The following is a 15,233-nucleotide window of genomic DNA, read 5'->3' as shown; positions in this document are numbered from 1 at the left end:
GAGGGAGGGGGGGCGTTACACAGCTGCGCTGACTATAACTGAAGCGGCGCGCGCTCTCTCTCGCACACAGCACTCAAGCTCGAGCAGACGCGCGCGCACTTACAGTCTGGATCACAGTTAGAGAGAGAGAGCGAGAGAGAGAGAAAGAGAAAAGAAGAAGAAAGACGATAAGAGACTCGACGCGAATAAAATATATATTAATATATATAAAGGCAAGAGGAGAAGATGAAATCCGGCTACCAGCTGCTCAGCCTGCTGTTCGTGTTCAGCAGCTTGCGCGTGGACGAGCTGGAGGCTTGCTCGTGCGCGCTCACGCACCCGCAGGACGCCTTCTGCAACTCGGATATCGGTAAGACGCGCTCTCTCTACCGCACTCACACCCACACCTAAGTTTTTTAAAGTTGACAGAAACACGTGACTGGACATGGGTATGGTGCACGTGGAGTATATGGTATATAGGAAAAAGGGAGTCAGGCACGCGCTGGTTAGTAGTGCACCGGCCGTTTCTAATTTTTTTTTGGCACGACATGCATTCAGCAGGTTGCGCTGTGAGGCTCCGTGTGCGTCCCCGCGCGCTACACCCGCTCACTACGCACTTAGGAAAAAGTTAAGAGAGGGAAGAGTTAACGGTCGCCATGGCAACACGGCCACAGCGCTGGCACTGAGTTGTTGTTGTGTGTGTTTTCTTCTGCTTCTTCCTCCTCATGAACAAATGGACGCCTTCTGAGTAATAAACCTGGCTGATCATTTTACCAGCTTCACACTGAAGCACAGCTGGACTGTCTGATGAAAGAACAGCATCTCTACACAGATCCTTGAAAGCTCAAGAAGCCCTGATTTGTCACATATATTCATTATATACTGCATTACTTCCATCCCGGCTTGTTAAAGCCATTGCTCGAAGGCCAAAGAGGGGCAGCTAGAAGGTGTCTGAGCTTTTAATCAGTAACCCAGAGTCTTAACCGTTGAGAAACTGCTGCCCGGGACAGGACAGAGAAATACACATTAACGCTTAAAGCCTAATAGATAGATAGATAAAGTACTTTATTTATCCCAAAGGAATATTGTATCCATACAGCAGCCAGTTCACATTTTATACAACAAACATCGCAATGAGAAAAGGGTTAATTAAAAAAAAAGAAATTACAAAAATGCTCTGTTTACAACCTAAGGTGCAATAATGTGGTCAAATTATATGAATATACTATTTCCATGTGCACGTGCATGATCATTGTATGGACATACAGATGGGAACTTAAGGAACTTGACATAAACTGCACCAGCAAGTTGTAATAGTCATAATGATGATAATAGTAATACAGAATGAAAATGAAGCAGGAAGTTAAAATAAAAATAAAAGAGAGAATGAAATGAATGAATGACCATTGATTATGATCAGAACTAAGAAAAGAAAAAAACATTTAGGATATACAGTATAGTGTTGAGATAAATACAACAGCCAAGATAATGTGAAAGATAATTAGATAAATAAATAAATACTGAAAAGAACACACCAGGGTGGACGGGTGTGCAACAGGCTGCCACTAGTGAGGCGCCAAGAAATGTTTTTTTTTTTTTTTCAACAGCTATATTCCAGGATGGAACAAGCACACACTGGTTTTATAATCTGATCTTGCATCGAATTCAGTCTAATCCTTTATAAACTTTCTTATGACTATTTTTAATGTTTTATTTCTCAGAAGAATATCAGATTTCAAAACAAAATGGACTGAAGTGGAAGTTGCACGAAGTTGTTTTGAGATCTACAAGAGATTTGAGATAATGAATGAATGAATGATGGAATACACTGAAAAAGGAAAAGAGAATTAACAGACTTAACAGAGTTTGGTTTTTCTAGAGTATTTTATCCGGACACATTTCTAATGGCAAGTTTTGTGAATTATGTAGAGTAAGTGTGATCAAGTTTTTCACACACACACACACACATACAAAATTTGCAATTAAAAATGTGTCTGGATTTAGATTCTGTTTACAATTAAGCCAGGAAAAAATACTCTAGAAAAAACTAACTCTGTTAAGTTTGTTAATTCTCTTTTGTTTTTTCAGTGTATTCCATCATTCATTCATTCATTATCTCAAATCTCTTGTAGATCTCAATACAACTTCATGCAACTTCCACTTTAGTCCATATTATATATATATATATATATATATATATATATAACATTTGCATTATTTCTCTTCTATTAAATTAAACTGATTAGAGTTCAGGTGAAGTCATGTTGGATGTACAAAAACAAATTGCATTAATTGAACACAGTTTGTTCATGTGGAACCGATGTGTGCATTCAAACTCAGTGAATAGTTTGAGCAGTTGTTTTTTTTTCTCGCTGTACCTGATTAAATGAAGGTTGTGTTAATATTTAACAATTCTCCCCAATGGTAAACCCTTAAAAATACTTAAGGAACATTTACATTTTTCTACAGGGTATTGCCGGTTGCCTTTGTTTTAACTATTAATGCCAGGATAGGGTGGGATCCCCACAAGCTCGCTATGTAACCTATGTAAATCCACGCTTGCTGTGAAAAATCACATTTCTTTCTAATACTTTTCTGAACAGTCTGTAAATAGCCACATGTGCAGTACAAGAAATGATGCACGAGTATGAGTCAAGTGCAGCTAATTGAAACTTTCTTTACTGTTGGTACTGTAGCTGGCGCATTGCTTTGCTTCCTAATTGTGTAAAATTAAACATAGATCAACATATGTCCCGCCCACTTTCCCATTGCTTACAGTTGCTTCAATCTGTAGCAATCACTAGTTCTCATTAAGACTGAATGACTTCTGTCAATTTATTGCATCACAATGGTACAGGCAAGAAAAAATACTTCCCCCTATTCCTCCAAATGATCTTGTGATAACTTTTTTAAAATCGGAGAACCTTCAGACTTTATGCTTTTTATTAGTTAAGTAGAGAAACATCGCTGATGAAAGAAAATAAGAAATCCCCAAAGCAACGTCTTAATCCTTTTGAGGAAATCATAAAGTGTGGAGTTGTGTCAGGAAGTCTGCCAGTACCGCGACTCTATGTGCGCTCTTGATGAAAGCAAACAACCTGGAGGAAAGGACCAACTTTCAACAAGAATGATTTCAAAAGCCCTCATTCTTATTCAGCCAGAGAACATTTTAACTGGTAATATAAATTCCACGACTCCCTCGGTACAGAATGAGTTTACGAACGTAACACATCCGTTGAAACCTTGGCTCATTATTTAAATGTGCACAATAATATTTTTTCTATTATTTGAAGCCCTAGAGCTTTTTTCTTTCCTTTCTGGACTTTGCACTAACACAACCCATCGCTTCCATGTAACAATAATATGATGTTAGTCATGAGTCTTTTGGTTTTTTAAATTTATTGAGGTCTGGATTAAAAGTCATTGGAGTTGAATGATCAGGGAAAAATCAATGCATGGATGACCATAACAACTTCTTACTCACTTACTCACTCATCCATCTTCTATACCGCTTTATCCTGTATTCAGGAGCCTATCCCAGGAGGCTTAGGGCACAAGGTGGGTACACCCTGGACAGGGTGCCAATCCATCGCAGGGCACACACATACACACACATTCACACCCTACGGGCAATTTGCGAACATCAATTAACCTACCCTACATGTCTTTGGAATGTGGGAGGAAACCGGAGTACCTGGAGGAAACCCACCAAGCACGGAGAGAACATGCAAACGGGAATCGTACCCGGACCCTGAAGGTGCAAGACGACAGTGCTAACCACTACACCGCTGTGCCGCCCCATAACAACTTATTTGATCATAAAACCATCTTGACATTATGATTCAGAAATGACTTTTATTAAAAAAAAAAATAACTGTACAACTGGTTTGTCTCCTGCTACACAAAAACACACAATCCAGACCAACATTGGAGACCAATTAGAGACCAATTAACCAAAGAAATTAACAATACTGTCCCAGGTTTTCCCCTTTAGAGTCTGGGTATGGATATGCATGATGATCCTGAACATGTTTTATACAGAAACCCAGCCAAAAGGTCATGACCAAGAAAACAGGAAGTATGTTATGGCATCTCAGTAAGACAGAGAACACGCTTCCTCCTGCAGTTAACCACTGATGCTCCGCAGGGTTTCTTGGGAAACACCAGGCGGATCCTGGCACTCGCTTTCTTTTGTTTAAAGTAATGTAATGTCTTTTATTTAAAGTGAAGCTGCGTCTGATTGGGCCCAATTTCCTTTGACATGTTTACACCCGTTACCTATCATACAGTAACTCTGGCTGTGACAAACAGTCTGTCAATGATGCTGAAGGCATTAGAAAATCCCCATTTCCAAGGGCCTCTGTAATAGTAAAACAGTTCTGCAAAGTGGTTATTGCATTTCATTTGGCTTACGCCTGTAGAGTGCGTTCAGTTCCTACACAGAGGATCATTAAACCTAATGCGCTTGAAGATAACCGGATCGATATGTTTTAGCTACAGAGCAGAAATCTTGTTAAAATCGCACGCATCAGGAAATCAATTTAGAAATGCATTCTACCCCCAAAAATATTTCACTTTGGCATCTGGATTTCTATCTGGCCGGTTAGTATAATTATTTATATTAGCACTCTAATAATAGCTTTAGGATTCTAATAAAAGTTTAATAAATTCATAAGGTGTTTTTTTATCATCTGGCAAACACTCTAATCGTAGAAACAGTGCACATTCCCTTTGCATGTGCAAACATATTTATTGTCAGAAATAAGCTCACTCAAACATCTGCTGAAAGAAATCGTACTAAATCATCACTGAAGTTTCATAGTGCATCTGCAGCGCTCTTGTATCTTTGACCAGCAGTGTGAGAGAGAGAGAGTGAGAGCGCGAGGGAGATTTTGTGCGACTGAAATAGTCTATTCAGTGTGACATTCCTTTTTAAGACCTACCATGTGCCAGATTAGTGTTTTGCCCCACACTTTGAGATTTAATTCATGTTAAAGGATCCCAGCCAAGAGAGGCGCTTTGTGTGCAGTCATGTGGTTCAAACCGGACTGTACCAAATACGGAGCGTGTCTGGCAAGGACAAACATGCAGGTTTGGGTCAAAGCCAAAGTGAAGAGTGGAATGTTCAAAGGTTAGGAAACCCACAGCGTACTGTGAATACAAGGGAAAAGGTCAAAGTACATCATTTAACCTGAAACGTTAAAGGTGGCACATTACATATTTTGCCTCCATGTCTTCTTTGGAGCTTTTCAAATTCTTTTTCATTTAAGTAAATGATTAACAGTGAGGCTGTAACTGAGGAATGATTTTCGTTTAAATCATTTAAGCATAAGAAAGCACTGAATGCTGAGTGGACGAGAGGGGAAATGAGGTTGCTGCTGAGGCTGTTACATAAACAAGCAATTGTAAAATTTAATTTTTAGGCACTTGGCAGCCTGTCGCAGTAAAACATTTTTTTTTCTTTAATATAAAGAGATGTCTAGGCAAAATGTAGTAGAGATACTTGGTACCTGATACTGTAGTTCACAGGCCAGTGTTTGTCTTGGTGTGGGTGTTATACTGAGCAGACTTGAGGTGTCTTATCTAATGAGGAGGTCTGCTGTTTTACACACATGGCCTTCTAAACAGTCTTTGCTTTGTTTTGTTAAAGGACAATACAATAAACCCTTTACAAATCTCAAGATCCATTTATTGTGCTAATGATCAGAGATAACCGGGTGCAAAATGTAAAATTATAAAGTTGTGATGAGATTTAAAATGTTGTTGCATGTCCGATAAAGTGTCTAAATACTTTTAATAAGCCAAAAGAAGGCCAAACCAGTATCATACTGGTATCAGCGATGTTAATGATTCGGCTTTAACTGGTTTTGATGAGGTTAGCAAGGCAGTGATGCCGGAGAAGATGCTAGAACCTTCTGTCCCTGCTCAGCAGGAGGAGTCAGACGGCTTTCTTTTTTTGGATTAGCCTGTGGAATGCGAGCCTGAAGGAAATGTGGGAAGGAAATTCCTACGGGGAAGAAAAGATAACAAAGATCCCCGTCACTGCAAGCTTTCTCTGTCACCTCCTCCCTCCCCTCTTCCTCTCTGTCTGGTTGAGAGGAGCAGGTGAACTTCACACGCTGCCTGGTGTCTAAGAGCCGACAGTCCTCCGAGACAAACAGATTTAGACGCTGAAGGAAAAGCCTATTCATCGCCGCAAATGAGCCATCTCGTTAGCCGCCTCCTGTTCGGACGGTGTCAGGAGAGACGTAAACCGAGCCAGATGTTTTGTCTATGCTCTTCATTTCGCTGTTGTTTATATGGGACCATAGACCAAAAAAAGATAAAAAAATCAGATCACTGTAAAGATTTGAGGCTGTTGAGAGGGCTAGACCGGATTGTTTAATCCTTTCACACGGGCCAGGATTAAGGAGGAAGATGGCGGAGCATTGACATGCCCTCATTCTTAGCTCTCTAAGGAGGCAGTTCTGTGTGAGAGAGACACCTACTCGATATGTCCCAGTTTGACAACTCAAGTTGTGAATAAATCAGATGTTTACCTGGAGTGTACATCACTTAGGACATATTATCCGTACAGTACCTTATGAAACACAATGCACTGGCAGATGTTTGCTTTATGCATGGTACACAAGGTCTATTAATCATTACAGATCTCATACAGCACTCTTATCATCAACCCATTAGTACAGTTATTTCAATATATCCCAGTATAACTCTGGTGGAGGTCATTATTTTGTGATGTAATGCTTTAAGTACAATTTGACCTGTGCATTAAAAGTTTGCCTTCACACCTGTATGACAGGCTTCGGTGTCCCATAGAGAACATTTAGGTTCCTCAGCTCTGCAGCTTATTTGAGAGTATCTTACTTGGCATCTTAACAAACACGTGTTTGGGGAGCTCTGAGACTTGTGCTAACTCGTTACAGAAACAATAACAGATGGGACCTTTAAACTGATGTTTGGTGATGAATAGCTGCTACTCTCTGTGTTTGTGACTCAAGACATGTGCAGGAGAATAACCAGGACATGTGCTTATACGATTCTGTTTTGCAGTGATCCGAGCCAAAGTGGTGGGGAAGAAGTTGCTGAAAGATGGCCCGTTTGGCACCATGCGCTACACAGTCAAGCAGATGAAGGCAAGTTAGCGCTGGTTTATTAAACAAGTTGTTTACTGGTAACATGCTGGTTGAGTATCTATAGTATTAAAAGTAGTACAGTATACTATATAAAGTATTGCACAAGAAATGTCCCAGGCACCCTATTATTAGTAGAACTTTTGTTTATCACGTCTGCATTATTGAGAATTCACGATGCCTGCCTGTAAAGAAATCAACATATTACATAACAAACCGGTTTTAAGATAGGGGGAAAAAAGGCCACATAATGAAGGCTTTTGCTTCAAAATAAAAAGAAGCAAGTGTGACAAAGTTACACGAAGAACTGTGGCATATTCTCCAGGAGGCTCATTAAAACCTACCATCTTATTTACTTAGAAAACTGCATGAATCTGTATGTGATGCTAGTATTTATTTTTAAGCAAAGGGTTGTCACACCCTGTTACAGAAGTTTCTTTTGGGGAGAAATGTTTAATTTTATTCTTTTTGTAGCTTTGTTTATTATGTATTTCCTTGCATGTGCGTAAGACTTTTGCGAAGTACTGTATACAGCGGTTATATTGCTGAGGTCATGTAATGGTAAATTAACTTACAAATAACCCCATGTTCACACAGTCAGGCTCAAACTCTGGCCACTAGTAGGCGCTCTAGTTCACAGCTGGTTAAACTTCTCTGTTGTGATGTGTGTGTTTCTTTAGCCACACTTATCAACCATCGATTTTTATATGTTTTTAAATTAATATACGTTTTAGGAACCTAAAAGGAAATCCAACAATAACTAACTATTTATTAAGAGTAGTGTTCATTTTCTTTTAACTTTAGCTAGCTGCTGAGTAAATACCTCAGCATTAGATCGCTAAATTACCTAAGTTAGCTGTTAGCAGCTAAATTAGATTTAGCTAAATTACCGTTAGTTAGCTGTTTCACATCATGTTTCAAGATCAGTTTTTGTCTTTTTGTCTTTGTTCTTAAGGATTTTTACATGTATTAAGCGGTGTTACAGAATTTGCATTGGTATAATACTTCTTCATTAGTTACAGATTAACATCTGTGCTACGTTGCTACTGCGTTCCTAACTAAAAATCATTGATCAGTAACTAAATACTTAAACCTGAATACGGTCTTAATAAAAAGGTATCATTTCTTAAAGTTGTGATTGTATTAACGTTTGTAATTAGGCTTAACATGGATAAAATGTCGTCCTTACTGCAAATGCAAATCGTGCAGATTTTTTTTTAATTAAAACCAAAAAAAGAACACACTCTTGTTTAATTGTGTAAAAACACTAAAGAAAAGAAAAGTTTCTTTGCATAAAAAAGAATAAAATGTCTTGCACTTTCAAAAGATGTTACTTTAAAATATTTTTTTAATGTTTAATATAAACAAGCGTGAAAAAATTATTTGTCAAAATTTCATAAAAAGAAAATCTTGGCAGTTGTGGTTGCCAGATTAATTGTACAAAAAGAAAATCACTATATATATATATATATATATAAAACTATATAGTGAAATCTTTTGTAGAATTTTTTGTAGAAATGTGTAGAATTATTCTTTATATATAATATTATTATATATATATTTTTTTTTTTCAACTTTCATGTCTTTTTATGTCCATTTGTCTCATTTAGTGCTCATTATGACAAATGGGTGACTCGTCCAAAAATAAGATGTCTTACTGAACAAATGTTCATAGTTAATGTCTTTCTCATAAAGTCCTGAGATGGGGTGGGGTGGGGTTAGAGCGGTTTTTTTGGACTTCTCTTGTCCCTGTTCTCAGTTTGTCCTTGCTTTTCTGAGAATGGTGAGTTTAAACAGGGATTTCCTGTTGCCTTGTGGACAAATAAATTACATTCATACAACAGAACTCTGTACAAACCATTGCTTTGTCTGGAGGTTTGACCTGAATGAAGTAAATGGGGAAAAATGTGTATCTGAGACCGACGCAGTTACGACCTGCAGTCTCTGCATGCTAACATCATACGCACATTATAAATGACTGCAGAGTATTATTTCAGTAATTACGGTATAAGTACATGTAATTATCCAGCAGCATTTTTATACCTTAGCCTTGACTCTTGCTGAAATGCATGCATCTGGATGACTTCTGCAACTAAAACATTGTTCCATGTCCTCTTTTGGCTCTTCCAGATGTACAAAGGATTCAACAAAATTCAGCACGTCCAGCACGTTTACACGGACGCGTCAGAGAGTCTGTGCGGAGTCAAGTTTGACATTAACAAGTACCAGTACTTGATCACAGGTAAGTTTCAGACATACTGTAGAATCGTTAAAGCTTTGAAGCATGGAAAGCAGAGCGTTCCATCTGTGATTCGTTGTTTGTTTGTTTGTTTGTTGGAGTAAATAAGGAATAATTAGTCGGGGAAAAAAACAAAACAAACATGACACCAATGGCTTTAGGACTAAGCAGCAGCCATTTGCATGCTCTAGCGCATATGCCGCGCAGTACAAAAGCAAGGTTACTAATGGCAGCCTTTTGTTTGCCTTTAAAGCACCATCCCTCTAAACCAACGACACACAACAAACGTCCTCTGTTACACACATGACCGCAAGGCGAAATTTCCCTCCCTTGACGTTCCCCAGAGAAGAGAGAACGGTTTACCATTTCACTGAAATGAAAAGCAAAAAAAAAAACAAGTAAAAAAGTTCTCTGCACGCATTTAACAATTGGCAGGAAGTTGACAGGAGGGGCAGATTGGACTTATTTTAACGTTGTAAGCAGAGCATGACCGCATCTTTTTCAAGCTTCGCAAGCAAGCCACGCTTCGCTTGCTGAAAACAAACACCGGCGGAATTTCATTCGATAGGTTTCTCCCGCGGTGTGAATGTACATTCGGTGGCGAAGCACACGAGAACGCCTTGCATAAGGAAAAGCCAAACACATAAGGTTTTCATTGTTGCTGATTGGCTGGAAAGAATCACACACCCATCATGTACAGATACACAGTTCACCTCTCTCTCTCCCTTTTACACACACAACACCACCACCACCATTTATATTTACATCCATAACCGAGTGTGACTTTCCCAGGAGTTTGTTGTGAGTTCTGTTTATGTGCTTTTTTAACTCAGCCAGCCTGAACGTGTTCTCCGATCATGTGCTTTCCACATGACGAGCTTTGTCGTTGCACGCTCCACTCGAGATAAGATCCCGTTCCAGACCTGCGTCTAAAATAATCCGGCTGTAAGGATAAGCTACCTCAAGGGGACGGGTGCGCGGTCACGGTTTTAGTCCGCTGCTGCGCTGCAAAGCTCGGTCACTGCACCTGTTGCAGAGTTCGGGATCCTGTCATAGGCGATAAGCCACAAACAGCGCAAAGCTAAAAATAACTGTTAAAGGACCTTTTGAGAATCATGAAATACTGCAGAGGAAGGCAGTTCACTCAGTGCAACATTACTGCGCCATGGATCTAAACTGAGCAAATAACACAGTGAAAGAATGCACGAAATGCGCCGCGTATCATTCTCAACCCTCTCACGGGATTGCGTAAAGTGATGGAAATAAAAGAAACGCAACCCGAGTCAGACAGCGTATCACGAGGCGCTAATAATCGTTCGAATTTCTTGCTCCATCCTAGGGCGCGTGTACGACGGAAAGGTTTACACGGGGCTCTGCAACTTCAACGAGAGGTGGGAACGCCTGTCCCTCGCTCAGAAAAAAGGAATGAACCATCGTTACCAGCTGGGATGCAACTGCAGGGTGAGTGGACGCGGATTAACGCAGACATTTTAGCTATTTTCTTTTGGATAACAAGAAAAATCTTCAGTCAAGTAAATTACAGTGTACACCGCAGAGCTTAATTCTCTGTACCCACCCAGTGGCCTGCAAAGAAGAGACAGCCTGCAAAAACAATTAAGCCATTTGATTTAATTAGTGGTTCTACGCCAATAGTGCACATACCAGCTAAAGAAACAACAAGCAGTTTAATGACGTTTCGGCGCTAAACAGTTGTAGCGTGTACAAGATGAATGCAGTTATAAAGGATTCGAAAAAGCACTAAACCGCACCATAATTACTAATTACAGTACTATCCTTGCTTTAACGTAGTTAGGAGTTACTGAGACATCTCACTGCTCAGTTTTACATCAGAGTCAATACAAAGACTTTTTAGGCTAGTGATTTTTAATAAATTGCATTTTGATCATCGTTCATGGTATTGAATCTCCCTGGAACACCAACTGATACTAAAAACTATAGTTAAGATAATGTACTAACATCCTAATATCTCTTCAACTAAATAATAAACTTTATAAACTAGTTATAAACTATTAAGTCTGTTGTGATTTGAGGGCTATACAGTAGACTCATAACGATGCTAAAGAAACAGTGTAACACATTCACACACACACACACACACATACAGGCTTGTGGTAAACACTATTGGCCCCCCATTGGTCCGGCACGCATCTAAACCTCAATATCAAGTGCAAAATAAAATTTTATTGCGGTAATATGGTGATATATTTGGGCCTGTACCCGAGCAAAAAACTGTTTTTGCGCACGTACAAATTTAATTTTACTCGCTTTAAACACTCTCAAGCATACAATTGTAGTTTATTTGTACTTATGCTAACTCAAACGATATCTCTCACCCGCACACCTTGTGCAAGCCAGGGTTGCCAGATCACATTGACAAAATCCACCAATGCAAATATCCATAACGATATGACGTGAGCTGTGAGTTTTCTGCCTCCCCCGTCCATCAAGGACTTCATGTCTTGTATATAAGTAATAGACTTATATTCTAGTTTGTCTGTTTACTCGGTCATATTTTTTCCCCCACATCTGATCTAAATTTAAACTCCTCTGTTTTATCTCCAGATTAAGCCCTGCCACTACTTGCCCTGCTTCGTGACCTCGAAGCACGAGTGCCTGTGGACGGACATGTTGTCGTACTTCGGCTATCCGGGCTACCAGTCACGGAACTACGCTTGCATCCAGCAGAAAGAGGGCTACTGCAGCTGGTACCGAGGCATGACATCTCGTGACAAAACCAACCTGAACACCACGGATCCCTAAAATACTGGGTTTTTTTGTAATTTTTTTTTTAAAATCCTTTTTCTCCCCTCAATACACATCAAAGCAATCATTGTTTATTTTTTTTCCCCAAAAAAACGTTTTCCTTCCTTGTTTTAGGGATACGGAAATAATTCAGATCGTGCCGAATGACAATTTTATTGCCTGTGGTAGCACTTTATAGGTGAACCGTACCTGTGTTTGAATTCATACTAGTTGCATATTTGACGCTGTGGCCCAGTCGTCCACGGAGACGCACACCGAGCAGTTAAAGATCTCAAAGGACGCGTCAAAGTGGGAGAGACAAGAAATAAACCAGGGTAAAAACAATCGTAATAGTTCGTCATTACAATTTGGGACATAAGTACAGCCAAAAGTCTGACAGAGAGAAACGTCCTATAAATCATATCAGTATGTATTTGTGTACTGGCATGATGATGGACTCTTTGTATCTATTACTACAGGTATGTTCAACTCCATATTGCCTTCTTAGACCATGACACTTTCAATATTCAGATTAAAACAGTTCAATTAATTGTAATTTAATTCCTTCAGTATTTCTTGCCTCCCCCTTTTAGTTTCCTTCGAGAATGCACTTAACAAGCTTTCTTAGCTGCTGCCTTTGTATAATCGATCGAAACATTTGGACACTTCCTTCACGCCGATCTAAAGCAATAAGTGTTACTGTGAAAAGGGTTGGGTGCCAAACACAGCATCACTTAACACAGCAGGTGTAGAGACCGTACACCTACATGATATACTGTACAGTATATCATGCTTACTGTTCAATACATGATTCTGATCCAATAATTTATAAAAGCAATACCGGTCCTCATTCAGAAGTGTTATTTTTTTTATTATTTAGAACGAATATGAATAACTGTATAGATCCACCATGTATGCTGTATAATATCTATTTATACTGTAAGTGGTCCTTTTTGCCTGCCTCCTGCTTCATGCTGTAGTTGTACAACTTTCCTAATATAATCTTCTGCATTCAAAGTATTTTTTTTTTCGTTCGTTTGAATAGTCATAATTAATAACAGAGTAATAATGTATATTTTTTCAAATCAACAAGAAAAAAAAAAAAGAAAGAAAGAAAGCGCATAGAACACTTTGGTGGGGAACAGTTGTTTTGTTTGTTTTGTTGTTCTTGAACAGAGCTTTTAGTTTATTTTTTATTTGTTTTTCTCGCTCTTTATGGTATAAGCTAAGAAATGATGACCTGACTAAAACCTCTGTTGTTGTTGTTGCGTTTTGTGAATGTTGAATTAAATCCATGTTACATTTAACAAGAAATGTACTTGCTTTCAACTTCGCGTTCATACTCGCATGACGACTGCCTCCCTCGTTCTGCAGTCGTTTGGTGCGTAGCTTGTGCACTTCTTCAGAAATTAACACGACATCCATAACACAAAATCGTTTCAGTTACTTATCGCAGTTCTTTCATGTGGCGGTTTATTTTTTAGTCAGACTAAATTCAAAACCTATTTTTAATATTGAAATTAAAATGTTTTTGCATTAAAGGTAGAAAAAAATTGCAGTTCCTCTAAAATCCTACAGGGGGTGCTCTTAATTATTTACACATGGGTACACTTAGCATCATGTCATACGAGCAAATTATTTGAGAAAGTTGTTTGGAATTGTACCAAAATTTACAGTTGAATTAAGATATTTATAAAATCGTGATAATTACAGAATCGCGATACAAATCGTATCGGCACAGAGGTATCGTGATAATATCGTATTGGGCGATCTCTGCTGATTTTTATCCCGAATGCACAGTGATAAATATGCATGTCGAAAGAGTTAGCGGGAGAATAAGTACTATCCACCTTCTCGAGTGTCGCCAGGTTTGTTTACTTGACGTAATCCTACTGTATCTGATTAAACTATTCAGAGTGCCGCCTAGTTAGTGCCGCCCATTAGTGTTTCAAATTAATGTTATCTACACAGAATAGTCCGCACAAATTCAGCTCTCTGCCTGTGCTGATTTGTATTCATGACCGAACGTAATCTGGACTGAGAAACTTACCCCATAGTGTGCGACAAGAAAAGGCTACAAAATCTAGTGCACATCCCAGAACCAAAAGTCAAGCCTGCGCCAGGAGTTAGTTTTAATAGTCTAAAAAAGTCCTGTATGTACAACAGTACAATGATGGGGATGTTATTAATAGTGTTACTTGTGATGGTACGTCTGTCCTGGAAAAAGAGCTGGCTGGTACTAACATACAGTACAACACACAAACAGAGGTTTTAGTTTTGGTATTAATTATGGATTAAATATTTCTGCAGAGATATTGATCTATTTGAAAAAAATCTGATTTTTGTTTTTAAGCTTTTTTTTTTTGTTTTTGTTTTTGTCTGTTTTATAGTATTCACTCCCGACAGTATCTTCAGTTCATTCCTCTTTATGAGACTAAGATCTCTTTGGTAGAGAAGTTCACATGAAATGTACAGTACAGAAGTATAACCTTTATCCTCAAGCAAACCGAAACAGATAAATGTTTTTTTCAAGATAATTTTTAACTCTTTTTATTGTTCACAGACATGCTTATGAGACAAAATCCACCGTGTTTATTCCAAATATTAACCGTGTTGAAAAAAGCCTGAGGCGTCTTAGTCTCCCCGTCTTTTTACACACCTTGCAGTCAATCATGTCTTGAATTTAATTAATAGACCGTTCTATTTTCTTTGTTTGTTTGTTTGTTTTAAATGTACAGTGTGTGTTTCTCTGTGTGTGTGTTTGCATATGTGTTTGTGTGTACACTGATATGTAAGGGGAAATGTCTTTCTTGTAGGAGCTTACAGAAAATGTTATGATTTTTAATTTCTCTTTTTATATTTTTATAATAAAGATTTAATAAAAATTGCATTTGTGAACATGTCCTATTTAACTAAATGTATGTTTATACTTTAAATAAAGATGAATGCCTGCCTACATTTTGGCAGAGTGTATGTATATTATATCAGATTCAACATCGAAATAAACAAGTCAAGTTTGTTTTTGTATCTTCTTACTTGCGTATGAATCGATGCTGGGATCTCACAGCTTACATACACAATAACTGGTCTGGGAAGCTTTATGAGGAGAAAAAGAGACT

General features: G+C 38.5%; 2 protein-coding genes across 2 annotated transcripts in view; one reads left to right on the top strand and one right to left on the bottom strand.

The window, feature by feature from the left end:
• The window catches only part of syn3 (synapsin III), a 108,286-nt gene that overhangs the window by 41,603 nt on the left and 51,450 nt on the right, over positions 1–15,233 (bottom strand). The gene's annotated exons all lie outside the window — the stretch shown is intronic.
• LOC128534151 (metalloproteinase inhibitor 3) lies at positions 74–15,133 on the top strand. Its single transcript, XM_053508451.1, has 5 exons — positions 74–349; positions 7,033–7,115; positions 9,243–9,354; positions 10,691–10,812; positions 11,935–15,133. The coding sequence occupies exons 1-5, from the start codon at positions 226–228 to the stop codon at positions 12,130–12,132; spliced, it is 639 nt and encodes a 212-aa protein (XP_053364426.1). The 5' UTR covers positions 74–225; the 3' UTR covers positions 12,133–15,133.

This window comes from Clarias gariepinus, chromosome 12 (assembly GCF_024256425.1).
Source record: "Clarias gariepinus isolate MV-2021 ecotype Netherlands chromosome 12, CGAR_prim_01v2, whole genome shotgun sequence".
Taxonomy (NCBI): Eukaryota; Metazoa; Chordata; class Actinopteri; order Siluriformes; family Clariidae; genus Clarias; species Clarias gariepinus.
The sequence above is the reverse complement of the archived record's forward strand: the minus strand, read 5'-3'. Positions and strand labels throughout refer to the sequence as shown.

Bases quoted from the DNA above. Each gene is read 5' to 3' on its own strand.
- LOC128534151 (XM_053508451.1), top strand. From the start codon at position 226: ATGAAATCCGGCTACCAGCTGCTCAGCCTGCTGTTCGTGTTCAGCAGC. The intron at 9,355-10,690 runs GTAAGTTTCAGA...GCTCCATCCTAG, and splicing joins GTACCAGTACTTGATCACAG to GGCGCGTGTACGACGGAAAG. The intron at 10,813-11,934 runs GTGAGTGGACGC...TTTTATCTCCAG, and splicing joins AGCTGGGATGCAACTGCAGG to ATTAAGCCCTGCCACTACTT.